Genomic DNA, 20,216 nt, shown 5'->3' on the forward strand with positions numbered 1-20,216 from the left:
AATTAATAATACAGGTGAGATTCTGTTAGGTTAAATTTATGCAGGTGAATTTCCTAGTGTCAATAGTATTTTGCAATAAATCGTTATTCCCTTGAGAAAAGTAATTGAATTCAAAAATTCATTGTGCGCGTGCAGTGTTCGTTCCGTGAAATTCATAGGAGAAAATCCGATTGCAGGAATACCTTGTTGCCGCACGTATCTCGCGTCAGTTCCTCCAGGACAAACTAATGGCTCCAATTTCAAACCGCTGAAATGTTATAATATTGCAGTGAACAATAAAACAAACTAAAAACTGTTTTTAACACGTCGTATACCTATTTTATTTAAAACAACCTAAACTACACGTATAAGGCACTTTATTAAAACGATCAAATTGCATTAAACGTTGGCGACGGCTTTGAACAAGTGACAGTAGATCCCGATACCCTTCAGGAAAACGTCTTTATTGAGGAATTCGTCGTGATCGTGCAACAGTACGGGGGTGTTATTAATGGGGGAGAATCCGAGGGCGGGTAGGCCAACGTCGCGCACGAATCTGCTATCGGTGCCCCCCGGAAATATTTGGGGTTTCAATTTAAGACCCCTAAAAATAATAACGAAAAATCAGTAGAATCAGATTAGTTATGATATGGTATTTGGATTGTTAGTCGGCCCCATTATGAGTTTTAAAGAAACCACATTTTAACTGTCATTGAGTTAAAGCAATCACCACAGTTTAATACAATATGAGATTTATGATAAAGCTTTTGTGTTAGTAAACTAAAGCTAAACTTACAGTTCATCTGTAGCCTGTTTAAAAGCCACCCAATAGGAATTCGACGAATCCAACTTAGTGGCTGCCACTGGTGGTTCCTTTTGTTCCCATTCGATCCAAACATCCTCTCCCGCTTCGCGGCACCACTGCTTAATTTGCTCCTCCCATTTAACAGTGTCACGTGTTACCGCATTACGACAGTCTATTATTATGACCAGTTCTGGTGGTACCACATTTGACTGTACACCACCCTGTAAAATGGATTTTTTATATCAAATTAAGTTATACAGGTGTGGTAAATCCAAAACCGACCATAGGAAAACCGCGTAACGGACAGAGACAGAAAATATACAGAACAAAAAATATCAAGTAGGCCATATTTTCAGCGCGCTGTTGCCAAACGCCAAGTATCACTCAAATACCGTCGACAAAATAGCTTGGCCTACTTGATATTTTTTTTGTTTTCTGTCTTAGTCCCGCGCATGCAATAATGTACGTTTCTCTGTCCGTTACACGGTTTTCCTATGGTCTGTTTTGGATTTACCACACCTGTAGTTGTTTTAGTTCATTTTACTCGTATCTGGGTTAAATTGACTGTAGTAACATCACCGACTGTTAAAGTGGGATCTTTTTTGAGTTTTTCAACTTCACCCTTCCTGAACTCAAAGAATTTGTTCAAAATGTAGGAAACCTTCTCGCCTGCCGTGTTTTCCAGCAACAGCGAGCCATGCCCGGGAGTGCCAGGGCAGTGAATAATCAAATCTAAACCTTCCTTTATTATTCACATGTTGTATTTAATGTGGAAACTTACGCCAAATATTCCTCTCTCCGTAAAACAGAGCAAAAGTCTCAGTTTCACTGGCCATACCTTCATCAAGAGCAAACCCAACATTCAACCGTTTAAAATCGTCAGTGTGAACAAACTTCTTCATCCCATCTACCCCACCAATTTCTTCATCGGGCACAAAGGAAATATGCAAAGTTCGTTTCAACGTCACTCCTTCGGCTTTCAATCTCCTGACCGCTTCCAAATATTGAATGCCCACGGATTTCATGTCTTGCGTGCCTCTGGCGTAAATGTCGCCCTTTTCGTCTATATGGGCACCGAACGGCTTGTACGTCCATTTTTCCTGTATACCAATCAAGTTTGCTACAATTTATACTAATAAGCCCCATATGCACTGACCTCGTAAACGGGCACCACATCCATGTGACTGTTCAAGAGGATGCTGGGTAATGCCGGATCTGAACCAACCCATGTTAGTACTACTATGGGTTTGTTTTCTACCACATTGTAGACCTCGATTGGTAAGTTGAGGCTTTTGGCTTGGGCAGTAAGAAATTGCACACAAGGTTCTAAAATATGGTCATATCAAGAACAATACTAAAATAGTTTATTAAGTAAGACTGATAATAAATGCACTTAAATCACATTGTGTTTCTAACTATACATTTTTCTTTAGTTTATGAGAACCGCTGTTGGAAAATACAAATTAATATTACTGGAAAAGATTTAAAACTGTTATGCAAAATCTACATGTGCAGCATTTGCGTACATTTTGGCCGCATTCGCTTTCACGCTTCATGGAGCGAGCAGAGCGTTTTTAACGTCAGAATAACGTAATTTGACAGTTGCTCAAATTATGGTTTTGCCAAATTACGTCATCGTGACGATGACATCTCCATGGAGCGTGAAAACGAATGCTGCCTTTCACACAGTGGGTATAGTTTGTGATTGGTCAAAAAAAAGCACCTTTCAGCTTGCTGCTTTTTCTTGACCAATCACAATCTAATAAACAGTGCTATGATTCAGGCAAATGTAGACTTATCGTGAAGGTTATTTGACGTTATTTCTAAAAGTATGTAAATTAAACTAACGCAACATTTGTGACATTAAATATAATATAACATTTCCTACTGTTTTTGACCTTTTATCACAATTACAACACCAAATTTGAATCGGCTGAACTAGTTATTTTTAGCTCGCTAGGCTATTACAGACAGTTCAATTAAAACAAAAATAATCATTTTAGGAACTTACCATAGTTTATGTTGGGGTGGACGCTGGCGATTTGTAAATATTTCTGAAAATTATCAATAGCCTCATCGTCAAGAGCCCCTTTTCGATCAGCTGATAATGGCATTTTTGATGTTTGGATGACAGATGACTACCGCAATATCAATTCAATTTCTACAACAACCCATCGAGATATCAAGTGCTAATATGAAATAGTGTTTAATTTGAAATTAGAGCATTTTTTCCAAGAAACTGTTATAATGCAGCCACAAAACTCACCTATTTAAAGTTAATAGAACTGGTTTGTCTTTAAAACTAAGAACCACGAATAGCTAACAAGTTTAGTTGTGGGCAAAACTTGATTTAAATTAACTGGTGTAATATGCGGATGGCGCTTATTTACTCATTATTATAGAACGTTCCCTTCTACTTTCGCTTATCAATCATCCTTATATCCCCACGGGTATTATTAATAATGTTTATTATACACACATTATAAACGACCAAAATAAGACCGCACATTGTTATCAATCTTACAACTCAAACCTCTGTAATATTGTTTGAAACAATAAAACTGATAATTTAAATGTTTTTCCAGGTTTTACAGCCGCAAGTCAGCTCTACATTCAGTATCTTAGTTGATTCTAATTTATAAGGAAGAAAAAGTCTCAAAAATACGTTTCCAACATATCAATTACAATATTTATTCCTTCCAGTAGACAGATCACTTTTTATCCAACTTTAAAAATCCTGACGTGTTGGAGAAATACTTTGCGTTTGCTTCAGTCACATTTGTTTCGGCAGCTTGGGGATTCACAATTTCCAAACCCTAAAATTTCAACCCACTTATCAACTGTTAACCAACAGATCACCTAACCTACCTGTAAAGGAGTGAATGCAACACTGGACGCCGTCCCTGATATCTGTTTCTTTACGGTGGTACTGCCGCCCCAAATTTGCTGTTTTTGTAAATTTTTCTGCAATGTCTTTGAAATTCTCACTTTCGTTTTTTCGTCCACTTGCGGCAGTCTGATACGTCCAGTGCCGGCCTTTCCTATAGTACCTCTAGTGTAGCCTAAATCCTCTTGGTAAGCATCATCTTCGATCTGTAAACCAGCTTTTAGTGTCTTTCAGTTAGGAATTTACTTAAATTACTTCTGCAAAATTCATGCGATTGGCGTGTTTCCTGAACTCTGTTAGAGCGTATCTCTCCTTCATCTTCCGAACTCGTTTGCCGCCTCTTTTCTTCTTAGACTGGTCGATCGGTTTGGGTAAGGGTTTGACAAACTTGACAGGTGGTGGTTCCTGCAATTTGTCCAGTTTTCGTTCGATTTCGTCACGCAGCATTCGGCCAATTCGTCCGTCAGAGCTTTCGTGAGACGCGTCCACCCTAGCCGCCAAAGTGCACTTGGTAGCCACCAATCTTGCCGCCTTCCGTCTTAAATCCTAATTAACAATTTATGGCAACAACCTAGGAATTAAAGAAACTACTTACTGGAGGAGTGTTTTGGACTATGTCACAATAGTAAACAAAACCAGTGTGGGGTAACATGTGCACTTGACTGAATCCAGATAGAGTTTTTTTTTGTTGCCCCAGCAACAAGACATTACAGGCAGGAATTTTGGATAATCGCGTAAGACCTCCGGCAACTCCCATAATTTTCGCGGCTATAGAGGCTCCTAATATAATCGTTATATTGGGAGCAATAAAAGCCATTCGACTTTCCACATACTCATAGATTTTCAGCTTAAAATTGTTAAGATCTATAGCCATGTCACAGCCTTCATCAATTTGTTCTTTTTCATATTTGGTCAAGTCGGTTCTACAAAAGACATCTTTAATGTAACAGCATATTAAAAATAATCATAAACCCACCCTTGAGTTGTCGAAGCTGTCACAGACACAACCATAATAGTTGCTTGGGTAAGAAAAGTCTGCAAAGTTTCATTATTCTTTGCTTGATCTAAATCATTGCCCAACTCCTTAACAGTTTTAACATAATCCAAAGGATTTACAACCAAAGAATCTAACTCTGGAAATCTTTTTTGATATTTGTCTCTTACAAATTTATGTACAGTCACCTACAGTAACACAATTCAGATTAACATTGTCAAGTTATTTATAAGACAAGTACAAACCACTTCATTATCAATTTCCGCAGCTAAATCATTAGCTTCCACAATTAATTGGTATTCTGCATCTGCTTCCACTGGTCCAATTATTTCAGTCGCTTTACGGATTTTCGTGCCGTAATTTTGGATTTGTTGCATGATGTTCATTAGTTTTGGCGAATCTCTCAATTTACACAGTTCTAAACAATTTTAAAATGGGTTATACAGTGGTAAGTATACAGACTTATTTAACACTCAAAAAAACTTTTAGTAAATCTCTCTCTCTATGCAAATACTGCACAAGTGGACTTATCATTAGGGTAGTTTAGATTTTGTGTTGACTATCACAATTTTTCAGTTTATAGGTCACATTCAAGACTTATTTAAGTTACTTTTAAGATATGTGGCCCCAAATATGTTAGTGCAATCATAGACAGCATTGAAAATGATGGATATTTTGTCAATTTTGTGTTTCTGTTGATACATCTTAGAAGAACAGTTTTTAAGTCTTTAATTTTACTTCTAGAATTTATTCTGCACACGTTACCTACTCGATTACTAGTAAAACATACCCCGAACTGAATTTATCTCTGTAGTATCAATTTCCATTTGGAGTTGTTTAATGTCGGGCTTCTCCTCAGTTTCCTCGAAGGGCTCCTCCATTTTCATGGGTTCTTCCTCGTCTTCCTCATCCTCGTGCTCGTTCTCCTCGAGATCGGCCAAGAGTTCGTCCGCTAGCGACATTTTTCTACACTTTCCTCAATCAAGTCGCTGGCATAAGTTGTTCAAAAACGCAGGGTTTTCTCTTTGTTTACTTTTCTAGCAAAATAAAAGGGGAAATTGAGGTTATGTGTGTGTGTGTTGTGGTTACGATGGCCACTCGTCAGTGAGACGTTCAGCCAGATTAAATAACGCGATTACGCGATTCACGATTACGAAAGATCCGCGGAAGAGGCACTTGCGTGCGTCTGAGAAACTCTCATCTCTCCCGCTTGCATAAATAGGACTAAAAATCGCCTTAAAGGCACGATCCGAGTGAAAAATATAGTCATTCCTCGTGGAAACTATAACCGTCACTGTCACATCCACGTGGTCTTGACCTAGGTTTTCACCCTTTCCGCCTCCTGGAAGTGCACCGCACAAGACAATTCCCCGTAGACCTTTAGGAATCCACGTTTCCACTTAGAGGCCCCACATTTCCACTCGACCGGCTGCGGAATTCGGTCGTCAACTCCAAATTTCTCTGAACACCGTTTCAAGAAACGTGGTTTCTTAGCGACAAAAATGGCGCCCACGAAACAGACGTGCGATACGTTTCAAGTTGAAAATCGAAGTCCAAAATTGAGGTTATATACACGTAAGTCATTTTTCAAACCACTTTAGACATTTGACAAACCGTACTCCAACTTCAAAATGATTGTCTTTAATTAGCAGCGCCACGTGGACACTACGAGAACTATTTTTAAACACATACGCATTGAGTTGATCAATATTTTTAGTCTGATTAAGTCTGACAGCTCATTTTAATTATTGTACTTTTAATTAAACCGTCAAAATTACATTGATTTTGCTATTAAATTGAAACGGGCACTATATCCAATAAATAACTTGTCTAAGAATTTATTGGTGCACCTGTGTGGGCAGTGCCAAAGAACGTAGCACCTCTCCAATATATATAAAATCAATGAGATGGTATCGGGAAAAATACGAATGCAATTTAGCAGTCGCGATGCCCCATAGTACTGGTGGTACCCGTTGCGATGCTCCACGCACTCACACACACACGAACCCGTGTATTATATGAGAAGAGAACGGAATGAAATAAGAAAAACCGAAGGTATGCGGTTTCACACACGCGTATTACACTGACCATAAGATTTTTGTCGGCCGGTACCTGATTTTAAGGTTTTAGTACTGCCAATAAAGTGCCAAAGACCGGCTTCGGTACCATGTGCGATTGCTGCGGGTCTTAAAAACAAATTTTACCATTTTGAATGTGGGAGTTTACGATGCGACAGTCACCCGGTGTTTGGACCCTAAAAACCTTCTGGATGTTCGGTTCTTCTGGACTTTAACGAGTTATGAAATGGATTCGTGCACTTCTTCCCAGGATTTCGAGCGGGAATTGAATTCCATATCACTTGAAGGTAATTTATAGCATTAAAATAACAGTGACTTGTATCGAAAAGGTTGCTGAATAATACATTAGTTACATAGAATCTTATAGGTGGCTGGATTATTTATATTCAAATTTACATATTATTATATGTAGTAGTATTCAATAAACATGCAAACTATCAGACATTTTCAAAGAAATAACTTTTTTCTCTTGACAAAATATATTTTCATGAAATTTGAGTTGACTTATTGAAAAGTAAAACTAATGTTTGTAAATAAATTTTCGAACCAAAAGCTCTCCAATATTGATAAAATTTATGTATACACTATATTTGTCTTGATATGCATTAAGGAAACAACATTCATTTTGTAACGCTTTCATTACAATAATATATCTGATTAGTAGGAAATTAACGGTTATTTAGACGAAAAAATATTGTTAAACGGCAAATATGCCTGAAGAAATACACACGAATCGATTATTATTTTACTTGAAGTTACTGAAATGAGTGACACTAATGATGTAACACAAAACACACATAATTTATTTACTTTTAGTATTATGTGGGTTATCATATATAATTTTAAAAAGCGCCTGTTACTAGAGGATTTGATTATTGCAAATAATCCAAAACTGAAAGTTTCTCATTAGAAAAAACTCGTAGTAGTAGTTATAGATCGTGTTAATTTAAAACTGATTTAGTTAGTGTTTGTTTTAAAGTGGCTATATTTGATGCTAATTGACTGGGCACATGGTGAAAGTTATTGGCAAATTTTTCTCTATATGTTACGCAAATTAATTTTTTTTCTTCGTTATCCAATGGGTGCGCCTTTGAACCTTCCCTATATCTTAGTCATTCATCAACAAATTTCATTCATTAAAGTTTTTAGCGTTATATAATAATAACTGCGTTATTCACACAACAAAACAATCGGTATTTTGCTATGTGGGCTGGCACAACCAGTACTAAATAAGAAAAAGCCACACATAAACCAAACCTGTTTCAAAGGCCTTGCATTTCTAGTTTGCCTTTTTGCATTAATCAATATAATCTTACTTGTCTGGAAACACTTTTACATCAGCATATCAAATAAGTAAAAAAACGCGATCGTGTTCTGATCACATTGATGAATGAATGATGAAAATTGAGTTTCTTGAAGAAATTGAAACATTGTCACACTTAACAGACCTTTAACCCACTTTAGTGGACTCTAATAACAATATAATCGTTAAAAAAAGGCCGAGAAACGAAATTACAATAATATAATTTCACTTCCGCCGGTGTGTTTATCAATAAATCCGCATTCCGATCCGTAGAAAAGCCCTTTTATCTTCGCTTATTTATACATAGTAATATAATAATAATTGAAAGTACCATTCTAAACGTGCCCGCGGATTTTTCCCATTCGATGACCTAGGAACCTGGTTTCCCACTTGCGTTATTTATTTTCCCGTTTGTTATTTATTCGCTTGCACTTGCTTTGACATGTTTCGGTTTCGAGGCGGTATTATTACTTATTGCACGTTTAGCTAAAATAAACCGCACTTTTAACTGTAATTTCCATTCATTTATTATGCCTCTAATTCGATATTGGTATTGGTCTACAGTTAAATGCAACTTAACTTGATATAAATCAAGGACGGTAAACAGTAAAGGATTGCTTAATCCCATAAGCCCAATTTTTACGTCACCATCAAGCCGGAGATCGCGCGCGCGAATATTTTGACAGAAAATTCAAATTCATTCATTCTCATTTATTGAAACTACGTGAAATTTCCTTTAAAATGAGATGCAAGTCAATATTTTGGCAAAAAATTCAAAATGGCGGCCTGGAAAGCCATTTTGTCTGTCATTTCTTGAAACTACGTGAAATTTCCTTTAAAATGAAGTGCAAGTCAATATTTTGACAGAAAATTCAAAATGGCGGCCTGGAAAGCCATTTTGTCTGTCATTTCTTGAACCTACTTGAAATTTCATTTAAAATGAGGTGCAAGCATTGACATACTAAATATGGACCGGCCTTATAGTCGCTCTTCCACATTAAGCATGCGAGCCGGAGGGTGGAGCGAGAGAGAGAGAAACTAGTACGGGTAGCCTGCTCCTACCATGCTCGTACTTTGGAATAATTTTGTGGGCTATTTACTTATCAATGTTTATTTATAGAGTTTTAATAGTTTTGGATATTTCTAAACTAATTTACTGATAAATTTCAACTATAAACTACAAGTTAAAGTCACATCTACATAGAATTATATTAGAAAATTATTATTTATTGAAGTGTACTTTTTGTCTTAATATAAAATGATTTTAAAAGCATTTGATATTAAGACAAAAAGTGCACTCTCTCTGAGGATCTTGTATGTATACTTGTGTGAGATTGGAAGTACATAAAACCAAGCCTAGACCTAGAACACATTATCGCAATAAGTTCCTAAATAGGTATATTTAAAAGTTTTATAAAACATGAAAGTAATCAAGTTTTCAATTATAGGTATTAATTGAAATTTGAAACTGGTTGAAATAATTTATATAATGGTCTTGATTTATTCTTCATCTGCTGCATGTGAATAAACAATAAAATTCGTTTACATTTGAATATATACCTACCTATATAAAAAGAGAAAAGAAAATCTACATGTAGGTAGGTCTACAAATCCTTTTTAAGCAATAATACAAAACACTCTTACTTATGTTTTACAAATAATATGTGTAACGTGAACTAATAATCTATATCTATATCTATAAGTACCTTATAACCTATAGGTACTATTAATAATAATGGTTTTCTACACAGGAGAATTTATATCCATATCTGGGGGTAGAAAATGTTTATTTTCAAATCCAATTGCATCTTAATATACTTTTTAATAATAATCCCATAAATTAATTTAAAGTTATAATGCTTTTTTTTAGTTTTATGTCATATATTACTTCTATGGTTTAATGGCTTTTTAATTCTACATATTATACAGGGTGTTTCGGGTGGAAAGGGAAATATTTTAGGAATGCGTTCAGGAGGTTAAAATAAGATAAATGAACCCATATTGTTTAATCCGATTCTTAACCGTTGCTGAAATAATCGGTCCTTAAGTTTTGTATGACTGTTTTTCATTTCAAAAGCAATACAAACAAATAATTGTGGTCTAAACAACAAAACTAAACTAATTTAGAATATTTTCGAAAATACCCCCACCAACTTCAATACAAGCTGCAGCACGCTTGCTAATCGGTCGAGTGATACGCTGAATAGCTTTGGGATTGTTTCTAATAAAATTTGCAGAATTAAAAATTAATAAAATAAGTACACCAAAATTTTACCCACCTTCAAAAAAAACGACTCATTTGAAGTTAAATGATTTTGCTTTCTAAGATGGTCAACTAGGGAGTTCATACCGGCTATTTTAGACTCTCGTCGTTTTAAACAGGCCTGCAGAATTTTAGTCTTTCTTGACAACATTTTTAGTTTATCTTGAGTTTGCATCCAATAGCGTTTTCTCTTTATAGGACACTCAAGATCCTTTTCTCTAAAATCCCCAAGGAATACTGGCTCAACTCTGATTCTAAAATAAATCAGCAAACCTTAAAAACATGGTCGAGAACATGGTGTTCAAAGAGAGAGTAGTAAAACCCTCTTTTTTCAGTTTTAAAGCCCTATTTGTTTTATTTTAACAATACCTATAAAGGGATTTAGGTACACACTGCTCAATAATATAGCCTTACTTCCATACCTTTTCCTATGACTTGATTTTTTCACTTCGAGGACAGTCTGTGTTTTTAGTAAAACCTCTTTCTCCCCTGCTGTGGTTTGAATAACTGTGTTATCTGGCTTTGATGTGGTAATGTCTAAATTATTAAAATGTTAATGAAAAAATGTTGCCAGCAATATGAATCATGTTTGTTCTTTAACTTACCAAACTGATTAGGGCTGTACTGGGTACTGGCTTGCTCGGGTTCATCATTATTTATATTAGAATTACATACCTCAGTTACTTGCTTAGCTAAAGGCAACAAACATGTATCTATAAATAAAAGTGCATAGTTGAACAACCAAGTTTGAGAACACTATTTAATGATTACCTTCCTCATCTTGTCTTTTTCGAATTAACACTCTTCTAGGTTTGGTTGTAGGGGTTGAGGTATTAATCAATTTGGCAGGAAAGTTGAATAAAGAAGGGACTGCTTCCTTTTTCAGAACCTTAGTTTCCATCACAGTTTCTTTGTAATCACTTTCAAGAAAATGTTTTTGGCAAAGCACTGAAGTTTTGCTAGGCTTGAAGTTTTTTCTCTTAGTGGCGTTTACCCATTTTCTTTGAAGCACAGGATCTTTAGGGAACCTAAGGAATGTTTATTCACTTTAATAGAGACTTATGAACTAATTGGAAGGATTGTTTGGCACAAGTTCAGTGAACTTTGCCTGATGCTAAAATGGCCTAACCTAACCCCATACCTGTGAAACTTAATATTGCACCCGCCAATACTTTTGGATGAACATCCGAACGCAGAGCAACTTTGAACCATTGTTCAGTGGGTTAGGTTTTAAAAAAAAACCGTTTTTGAGGGTAGGGCTAAAAAACTATTAGAAAAATACACTTGAAAAAGTAACAACGACACTGAAAACACATACAATTAAATGGGTGGGCGTGGCTTGTAATACTGTACTGTAGATCTGTCTCTCTCGTTTAATCTCGATTCGTTCTTCTCTGTCTTTCGCCGCGTCCATTTTAATAATATGTCAATGGGTGCAAGTCAATATTTTGACAGAAAATTCAAAATGGCGCAATGTTATTGCTCGTATTGGCTCGGGCCGGTGACGATTTTTACGTCACCATCAATTTATAATGCAAGAAATACAGTAAAAACTATTGTGATTCTTATTAAAACATATGAATTGAACCTCTAAACATAAAGTACGACCCTTACCGGTAAGTTTTAGTGCAGAAATTTCGCTTTTTCTTCCTTCCCCGTTTCTATCAGCAGGCGGAGAATGGTTTTCGTTTTTAAATTGTCTGCTTTTGAAGGGCAAAACGGTACGGTGTCTTCTATTCTCCTGCCTGTTCCATTTGTCACAGTAAACGTAAAAAGCAATTTGAAAAGTACCATTCACAAACAATTTAGTTTTAGGTTTTTGCCAGATGACGCCATATTTATTGACACTTCTGACATGTCCTTATATGATAGAGCTGGGTGAATGAACTAGAGATGTGCGTTATTGTTTACACTATTTATCGATACGTACGTTGTTAAAAAAAATCAATAGTAGATGAGAATAACAAAGTTTTAGCAATGGATCGCTCGAACTACAGCCGTTGATATCTCCTGAGAAGATCGATACTATAAATCAATCCGCGTTCATTTATTATTTTAATAACAGGTGAAAGCAAAAGTTGGCGTAATGACCTGTCTGTCTCGGGGTACCTGTTAACAAAAGGCGAGTTCGTGAGCCGGGGGGGCTATCCTTTTTTTGCGTGCGATATTTTGGCGATTTTAATCTTGGTAATTTTGCGCAATGGCCAAAGAAAGAGGAAACATTTGAATGGATTTGCGGTATTGTTTTTCTTTTTGGCAAAAGATCGAATCTTCTCTGCATTATTAAAATGAGAACACCAATCCTTGAAACAGTAAAAGACACACGTACTAATTTATGGTGGTAATTTTTTTAACTGACAGCAAGGCTAATGCATTATCATTTCAAGTTGTGCAACTTTTAAAACTTACACCAAAATGCTAGGTCATCTAAACGGTAACATGTTTTATTCGTATCCGAGTCCTTGCTTGATTAGTATCAGATTTTTTCGAGAAAAACAGCTACAGAATGCTATTCACAGCAACATGATTCGGCTAGTTCTTGACCTCATACAAACGCTTTGTTGCAATAAACTATAGTCACGTCTGGAACTAATATTGAGCAACTCTCAGAGAGATATGATCGCCTGAAATTGTGGTCAAAACTACTACGTGACATATCATTTGATGAATACAATCTGGTGCTCCATGAAATTAACCGGCTTTTTGCAAAATTTGTAGGAAAAATCGTAAAAGTGTGATCATTCGTTTGGTCAACCTTGATGGAATTTTTCTATCGACTGTAAATTGTCTGTTATGTGCCATTTTAATATGCAAAACACATGGTCGATGGTCGTCAGAAGATCAAATCGGTCACAGTTGGGTCATGTAATAGAGTCATTGACCATCGAATATTCGAGTGACTGCTAAAAATGTTACTTTTTTCTGTATATGTTGGTTTTGTGGTTGTTTTATCTAAAACTGTAATTAATCAGTCTTAATAACGTGGATTATGGTAATGCCGCCAATCAAATTGAGCAGTTAGTAACAGTAATTTGTTAAAATAATTTTGCTCTGTTTGGTAGGCGCGATCTAGGTTATAATAAATTAATGATCGAAGTTTTTGTTGTACGTTCTGGGTATATGGACTCTCAATGTCTATATAATTAATCTGGTCGAATTTAAATTAGAGAAATTGTGATTTGTATGATAAAGCTGGGACTGATGTTAACTGTATTTACAGGCATTTTTTGTATTACCATTGTAGTGACACTACAGTAGGTTAATACGGAACGTGTTCAAATCCGTCAACAGTGTCCGACGTTCACTGTCAAAAAAGTTAGGTTAAGAAGTTGTTGTTGTTGTATGAGTGGAAAAAGGCGGCAATAAATAATGTCTATAATAGAAAAGTTACTGTTTTAATGTAAAAAGTAAGTGCAGTGTTAAGTTCACAGTGTATTGTCCGCACGACAGAAGATCACTAAAGTATCTTGCCTGACTAACCCGGCAAATTTCATCAAGAGAGGTAATTTTCCTGAAGTTCCCACAACCATTGCTTGCCTGTTAAATTTTTCAGATTTTTTAAATTTAGTAAGCTCTAGTAGACTACCAATACCATTTTGAGGTCAACTCTCTTTATCATTATGCAGGAAAGTCAAGATCAAGGGGCAATTAAGTTGTTGGCAAAGCTCAGTTTCTTCACATTATATTACAATGGGAAAAAGTGCCATTAACCCATTATAATCGAGCGTGCTCATCAGTTTTTTTCTTGAGAAAACCTCTTAATTTATTACTTTTTGTGCTATTCATATTTTCTTTTATATTCCATACTTACCAACAATTAATACCTGCTTTTTTTTTCAGGTGACTTTACAGGTAATAAGGAGTTAACCACGTAAGTACTTTAAAGCCTAAAATGTCACTTCATTTTATTCACAAACATATGCAGATTTTTTTATTATTTCATGTAGTTGATTGCAAGTTGTGAGTGAAAAATCAAAAAAAGGTTCATTCCTGATCCAGATATGTATAGATAGAGATTTTTTATACACAATCAAGTCCAGCCTAAACAAATTGGTTAGAACATTTGTCCTGGAAATTTCAACACACAACAAACTAGTTTAAACACTGTTCAATGTAAGAAAATCCTTGAAACTAGGTAAGCAAAACTGGTAAATGGTTCTTATGTCATTACCAAGAACATTTATTCAAAATTATTTTTGTTGCTCTCACAATGAGGGATGCTTTAAAATGTAACTCACATACCTGTGCATATAACAAGTACCTAATAAGTTTACTGTACTAGAAAGCACTGGTACTTACCATTGAGTACAGTGTTGGAGTAAAATTATTCCACTTCAAAGTGTTCAACCACTGTTGAGTTGGATCCAGTTCTTTGTAAAGTAAAAAACTGACACGGTTGGGCTTTTTCCTGAATTACTGTTACAATGTGGCTTGAAAAACTTATGAACGGCAGCAAACAAAAATAACTTCAGCAAATAACCTCAAGTCTTGATTTTAAACCGTAAAAATTCATCTAATCGTCAAAAAACTCAATTTCCACAATACAAACTGTCACGACTATTCCCGCCATATTGGAATTTTTGACAAGCACAGGCTTTCTAGTATAGTAGGCGGTGGTTTGATGCATAGTAAACAATGACAGTCAGTGGACCAACTCTCGGTTGACGTCACGATTGTTTTGACAGACTGAGACACTTACGTAATTGAACGCCATCCTTGTCTAGCTCGCTGAATTCGAATAGTTTCTTATCACTAGTTTCCTATGTTTCAAACCTATGAACGGTTAAATAATAACAATGAGCGTGGTAACTTTTACAATGTGTTAGTTAATTCTTCCGGTGATTTTTAACGCTCAGTTAATCTTGAGCTGCACGACTACTTGTAGAAGAATTTTAATTTTTGTTTTCCCTTTAGAAAAAATTTGCACCAACTACTGATAATTAACAATCTGAAGCGTTTTGAATTTTTTATCATCAAAAGGCCTGATGGTAATGAAATCAAAGCCACTTTTTTTTACGTTCATCATTATGCGTTATTATGCAAATGATGTAAAATGTAGTGGTTCCATTCTGATAATTCGAAATTGCATCGACCGATCGTTTGTCTATCAGTACTGCTTGGGTATTTATTAAGCGAACTACTAACCTGTATTTTACTCATTGTATTTAAATTGCAAATGTATTAGCACAACTTTAAAGTTTTTTTTAATCCTGATATTTTGACTTTTTTTGATGCCGTTAGAAAATTACTTTCAGGGTAGTAACAGTTTTTACATTACTGCCCTGAAAGTAATTAATCATTTACTACAAATCTGGTAAAACAATAATTTTTACTGTATGGTCAAAAATCTGACAGTTATCACGTGACTGCCCTGATTGTACACAAACTGAAAAGTGTTGTGTTTGCTATTTACAATAACATGCATTAAGCGCATCCACCATTTGTCAAGAATACTTGATTCTTCCTTCCTATTGGTTAAGTTAGGTTGTTTTTTTTTTAATCTCTGCTTTATTTGCATTATACTTGAGTTAATTTCCTATGGTAAATTATCACTTTTAATCTCCTGGAGCTTGCTTTCAGATTGACTACAAGCAAAAACTTAAATTCTATTTTTTTAAAGTTAAAACAGCAGGACGATTTACTTTCAGCTTGTCAGTTATTCTTAACTTTTTTTAGTAAGTTTCCTGGAGAGAAAGTAGCGTGAAAAACATTCGGGCTGATAGTACCCGTTTCGGTGGCAGTTCCTTCATTTAATATCCACACACCAACTAATTACTCTAGATGGATTTATAGTTGTTTTAACTAATTAGTAATTATATCTTAAACGGCTGCCTGAATAATGAAATTTATAAAACATAACCTATTATAGTTGCCACCTTCTAATTAAACTGAGCTGTGAGCTGTGGGCCTTTCCTTATTTTGGGACTAATTGCCAATCTCTTTAGGGCAGCGTGTGAGCGATAGAGAGCGAAAGTAAAACAAAAAAAAAACAATTTAGTGTCGTGACGAGACCGTTTTACTCAAAACCTTTTACATTGCCTCAAGCGCCTTTGTTACATAAAATGTGTACAATTATTTGTTTTAATTGTCCAGTCTTCGCCTTTATTGTTTGCTAATGTGGGTTTATCGTTCGTTTACCCGTCAAATATGGTTATCATTTTGAGATATTGAGCAATTTGAAAAATGGGTTGGGAGTCTTACTGCAACGGTCACCAACGCAATAAATACACATGATAAATGAACTGGTTGATCACATTTACCGATGTTACGGAAGAGAAACCGCATCCACCCACTCAAACACAATTAACATGCCTGAAAAGAGTGCATTAATCAGTCCATATAAAGTGATGATTTTGAAACAGTTTGGTATTGCCAGAAGGAAAATATGGTTCTAGATTTGCTTATAAAAGGATCAGTTTTTTTTTTACACAATACCTAGATACGATCTCCGTTCGCTAACTATGGGAAAAAATCTGTTTCGTTGATGGTATAATGCGAATTTTTTTTCTGCATTTATAAACAGTTTCGGGTCCTTGCCACCGGACCGAATTTAATATGAACAAGCTAGATCGAGTAAGAAGATAATGCGTGGAATTTTTGCTTTTCCTTTCACGGTGCAGGAAGTTTTTTTTCTAACAAATGTGGTGTTACTTCATGGTTAACATGGGAAACGTCCTTTCCGATTTGTGTATGTAATTCTTCAGTATAACAGTTTAAGTGACAAGTAGAGGGAAGTGTTACAAAGATGATTCGTAAGTGACAACTGTCACTCTGCCTAAGGTGCTTTTGTCACGTGACCACTTTACCTGATATAGCAACTACTCAGATAGTTCATAATTAATGAGCGATAATTAATCGTTAGGGGCACTTAGCGGAGTACTTTTAGACCTGACAGGTCCGATAAACAACTCGCTAAATACCGTCTGATCAAAGTGTTTATAAATATGTTTCAAGTAGAGCACGTGCCTACGTAACTTTACTCGATATGGTAGCGAAAAAACCACATTTGAGGCAACTTTCTAGTTTACGTAACAATACATTTGACAGGTCATATGGAACATTTCATGTATGATGTTTGATGGTAAGTCCACAGTGGTTCAAATCATAAACTGCCAACATGTAAGAGTTATCTAACCGAGTAAACCACACCTAACAAAAAAAAAAAACGAAAGGAAAATCCCACAGCCCAAGGCCTGTCACATTTTTCATAAATGGAAATTTACATTGTTCTAGATTCAGACAGTAATAAAGCTCGTCTAAAGCCTTTATCAATGGCAAAGCGGTGTCCTATTCCGACTGCCTGGGGCCTCTCGACAACCTCCCAATTTATCAGAAACAACGTGAAAGTGAAAAAATGGGAAAATCGTATCGCGTTTCGTTACTTGCAAGTTTGATATCTTAATTTACGTTATTTATTGGTTATTTCAGTCTTAAATCCCACGATCTCGACCTGGAGCTAAAAAAGCCCCCTTTGCATGCTAACAGGACTCTGTCATGTAATAAGTTGGACGTGGTTATACACACTTTCTATTGTTTTTCCATTTCAGTTGATTAAAACTTTATTCAGGTCTAGGTTGTGATAAAAGGTAAACTAATAGTGAGAGTGACTGATGGGCATACAAGAAATTATGGCTTATCCAGTTTTTGCGTTCAATTAACCATTTAAGGTGGCACACCAAGATTCCACTTTTACTTCGAGTAAATCGCAGGTTATTCATTTATAATCTAGCAATAACCGTCTAGCAAACACAAACGTTTAATTTGTTCTTCAGTAGTTTCCTGATGATGGGCCCTCCACTCATTAGCACTATTCACAAATCCAAGCAACCAATTTATACTTTCATTTTTTTTAAACTATTATTAAGTGTGCAAGACAAATATTTAATATTCTTTCTCTATGTGCGGCAGTATAATGTAGAGAGCTTGTACGTTCAATTTCTAGTCGGGAACAAAATGATAATTATTGGATTATGTATAAGTATAATAGTCTGGTGGTAAGTCCACATTTGCGTAAATCCCAGCACAGGTGGTGGGGTATAGTGTGTGATTGGTGAAAAAAAAGCTTTCCCTGCTTTTTTGATCAGTCCCAATTTTTTTTTCACTTAAGTTCTAGATGAAACAATTAATGTTTACGTAGGACAATCTGTCATTATACTGAACTAACAAAATCAACTAATGCACAAGAAGAGAGCTTTGCCAATGAAGGTCTCACTTAAATTGTACCTAACAACTATTTTTTATCAAAAAACCGCAAAAAAACTGTTAAAATAAACAAACAAATGGTGGTTATAACCTAATTTTGTCCTATCACCAGCTAACGATGACAGTTTCTTAAAGTCCCCAGTGAAAGCTTTAACTTTACACACCCTGGCTGTTAGGTCATCTTGTCTCTCTCTCTCTGGTCCTGTTTAACCCTTTCCCTATGCTTCTAAAATAGGCAAAAGTCAGTCTTACCATTTAAAGGTGGTTAGGAAAACAGAAAAATGTCATTAAAAGCTAATTTCTCACCGAACTCGTTTATATGCTCAATCATTGTCATTCATCGGTTAATCCTCAGGTAATATCTCATTTCCACACGTCCGAATGATAAGTGAGACTTATTTATTAAGTTAATTGCACTCAGCTTGATTTCTTGTATCGGTCTTCGATTAAAACGAGCCATCGTTCTTGTCTAGTCCATTCCGTAAAAGCTGGTAATTTACCGAACTTTACAATTTGGTCCTTTGGCATGCATTAGAGCTCGGTTATTTGCAATTCACACAAACTGTAATTTCTTAATTCATTTTGTATTAAATAAATAACATTTCTGGCAGAAAACCTATTTTGACAAGTCATACTGTCAGCTGTTATTTTTGCGTGAATTGGCGACTGTCAAAAAAGCAGTGAGGAGACAATGTCTAGAATGGCCACAATGATATACATTATACAAAGCAATTTGGTGAATTAACAAAACAATTACGAGCTGTTGGGCATTTATTATACATTACACCCCGTCTATGTGTAAAAATATTGCAATATCACCGCCTTTATCGAAACAATCAAAATTTCGTAATCTTGACCTTTCTAGTTTAAAATTTACTCCCGTCACTTCATCGCAGGAGGCCCGTTTGTTTCAATCCGATCCAAACTACATTTACCCAAAAAAACTTTCAATTGATGTGCAAATTATACATTCCAAAATGTTTCTTCTAGTCATTCAATTAAATTTCGATTTCACTCTTTGCTGCCCGCCAATTTGTGATTATTTTATTCAATTAGACTCTGGTACGTTTGCAATTTTATTAATTTAACCTTCTCTAAATTAATTCGCACTTGTATCAGTGTTACAGATCTGTCTGCGTGACGCACCTGCCTCAAAGTGACTAAACAAGTTTCTCACGTTAATTATACACAGCGAATTGTGTCCAGAGAAAAAAAAACACCCCAAACATAACCGGCTTTCCAATATTTTCTTGTCGCCATATTCATTTCGATTAAATCGATTAGCGTGGCAGTCTATGAAAGGAAGTGCGTATTCAGGAATTAAAAAGCATTTCGTTCCGGTCAATATCCGTTGTACTTTTAAAGGTGTCGTAACGTAAATATTCGTTAGCGACTAAAAACCGAGATAATTAAATGTCTAATCAGCAGCTAAATACCCATTTCATCTTATAATAGCTGATTCCTTTCAGTGGGCTAACGCCTGAACAACAATGAAAACGTTCACTTTCTACACAGCAGCGTCTTAAATCTCTCGGGGAGAAAAAAATGCAAAATAACTGTTATAAATTGATATCTTCGAAGTTTTTATCACTTTTTATAATCAATAAACACTGAAAAGCTCATAAAAGATGTACCTATCGATAGAACCGCCATTATTCAATTATTTCAAACGTTAATTTTAGGATTAGGTTAAGATTAGGAGAGT

General features: G+C 35.5%; 4 protein-coding genes and 1 long non-coding RNA gene across 13 annotated transcripts in view; 1 reads left to right on the forward strand and 4 right to left on the reverse strand.

Moving 5' to 3' along the window:
• Positions 1–21: 21 nt before the first annotated feature.
• LOC145728134 (aminoacylase-1-like) lies at positions 22–3,207 on the reverse strand. 5 transcript variants are annotated; one of them, XM_081978159.1, is made up of 7 exons: positions 3,051–3,207; positions 2,796–2,945; positions 1,941–2,110; positions 1,566–1,884; positions 1,329–1,516; positions 776–1,005; positions 22–247 (listed from the first exon to the last, which is right to left on the reverse strand). In XM_081978159.1, the coding sequence occupies exons 2-7, from the start codon at positions 2,896–2,898 to the stop codon at positions 37–39; spliced, it is 1,221 nt and encodes a 406-aa protein (XP_081834285.1). In that variant the 5' UTR covers positions 2,899–2,945; positions 3,051–3,207; the 3' UTR covers positions 22–36. The 5 variants fall into 5 exon arrangements, with proteins under 5 accessions (XP_081834285.1, XP_081834287.1, XP_081834288.1 ...); XM_081978161.1 differs by having other exon boundaries at positions 2,796–2,925; positions 3,051–3,205; XM_081978162.1 differs by having other exon boundaries at positions 2,796–2,922; positions 3,051–3,189.
• Positions 3,208–3,446: 239 nt separating this feature from the next.
• On the reverse strand, positions 3,447–12,111 carry LOC145728130 (U4/U6 small nuclear ribonucleoprotein Prp31-like). The gene is made up of 8 exons (XM_081978150.1): positions 11,924–12,111; positions 5,456–5,702; positions 4,911–5,083; positions 4,648–4,853; positions 4,267–4,594; positions 3,927–4,217; positions 3,653–3,877; positions 3,447–3,600 (listed from the first exon to the last, which is right to left on the reverse strand). Exons 2-8 carry the CDS (start codon positions 5,625–5,627, stop codon positions 3,496–3,498), a joined length of 1,500 nt encoding a protein of 499 aa, XP_081834276.1. The 5' UTR covers positions 5,628–5,702; positions 11,924–12,111; the 3' UTR covers positions 3,447–3,495.
• Positions 5,594–20,216, forward strand: part of LOC145728127 (uncharacterized) — a 33,288-nt gene continuing 18,665 nt past the window's right edge. Inside the window, exons 1-3 of one of the 2 annotated variants that reach the window (XM_081978145.1) lie at positions 5,594–5,728; positions 6,230–7,030; positions 14,150–14,161. In XM_081978145.1, coding sequence (XP_081834271.1) covers positions 6,970–7,030; positions 14,150–14,161 — 73 coding nt within the window. In that variant the 5' untranslated portion in view covers positions 5,594–5,728; positions 6,230–6,969. The remainder of the gene's footprint in view (positions 5,729–6,229; positions 7,031–14,149; positions 14,162–20,216) is intronic. The other variant, XM_081978147.1, reaches the window with a different exon arrangement.
• LOC145728140 (52 kDa repressor of the inhibitor of the protein kinase-like) lies at positions 9,817–11,740 on the reverse strand. 4 transcript variants are annotated; one of them, XM_081978169.1, is made up of 7 exons: positions 11,628–11,646; positions 11,451–11,576; positions 11,081–11,337; positions 10,915–11,022; positions 10,732–10,846; positions 10,326–10,563; positions 9,817–10,267 (listed from the first exon to the last, which is right to left on the reverse strand). In XM_081978169.1, the coding sequence occupies exons 2-7, from the start codon at positions 11,519–11,521 to the stop codon at positions 10,226–10,228; spliced, it is 831 nt and encodes a 276-aa protein (XP_081834295.1). In that variant the 5' UTR covers positions 11,522–11,576; positions 11,628–11,646; the 3' UTR covers positions 9,817–10,225. The 4 variants fall into 4 exon arrangements, with proteins under 4 accessions (XP_081834295.1, XP_081834294.1, XP_081834297.1 ...); XM_081978168.1 differs by having other exon boundaries at positions 11,451–11,716; XM_081978171.1 differs by lacking the exon at positions 9,817–10,267 and having other exon boundaries at positions 10,326–10,678; positions 11,451–11,740.
• On the reverse strand, positions 18,438–19,134 carry LOC145728040 (uncharacterized). Its single transcript, XR_014177984.1, has 2 exons — positions 18,818–19,134; positions 18,438–18,737 (listed from the first exon to the last, which is right to left on the reverse strand). It is a non-coding gene; the product is annotated as an uncharacterized LOC145728040 (long non-coding RNA).

Source organism: Ips typographus, linkage group LG4, assembly GCF_016097725.1.
Source record: "Ips typographus isolate SLU linkage group LG4, UJ_Ityp_2.0, whole genome shotgun sequence".
NCBI classification, from domain to species: domain Eukaryota; kingdom Metazoa; phylum Arthropoda; class Insecta; order Coleoptera; family Curculionidae; genus Ips; species Ips typographus.

Coding starts and splice junctions, on each gene's coding strand:
- LOC145728130 (XM_081978150.1), bottom strand. CDS start 5,627: ATGTCGCTAGCGGACGAACTCTTGGCCGATCTCGAGGAGAACGAGCAC. Junction 3,878..3,926: donor ATCGCATGAATTTTGCAGAA/GTAATTTAAGTA, acceptor GCTGGTTTACAG/ATCGAAGATGATGCTTACCA. Junction 3,601..3,652: donor TTGCATTCACTCCTTTACAG/GTAGGTTAGGTG, acceptor TTGAAATTTTAG/GGTTTGGAAATTGTGAATCC.
- LOC145728140 (XM_081978168.1), bottom strand. CDS start 11,521: ATGGTTCAAAGTTGCTCTGCGTTCGGATGTTCATCCAAAAGTATTGGC. Junction 10,847..10,914: donor GTACAGCCCTAATCAGTTTG/GTAAGTTAAAGA, acceptor TTAATAATTTAG/ACATTACCACATCAAAGCCA. Junction 10,564..10,731: donor AAATCAAGTCATAGGAAAAG/GTATGGAAGTAA, acceptor GATTTATTTTAG/AATCAGAGTTGAGCCAGTAT.
- LOC145728134 (XM_081978159.1), bottom strand. CDS start 2,898: ATGCCATTATCAGCTGATCGAAAAGGGGCTCTTGACGATGAGGCTATT. Junction 2,111..2,795: donor CCACCCCAACATAAACTATG/GTAAGTTCCTAA, acceptor ACCATATTTTAG/AACCTTGTGTGCAATTTCTT. Junction 1,517..1,565: donor CGGAGAGAGGAATATTTGGC/GTAAGTTTCCAC, acceptor AGGAAGGTTTAG/ATTTGATTATTCACTGCCCT.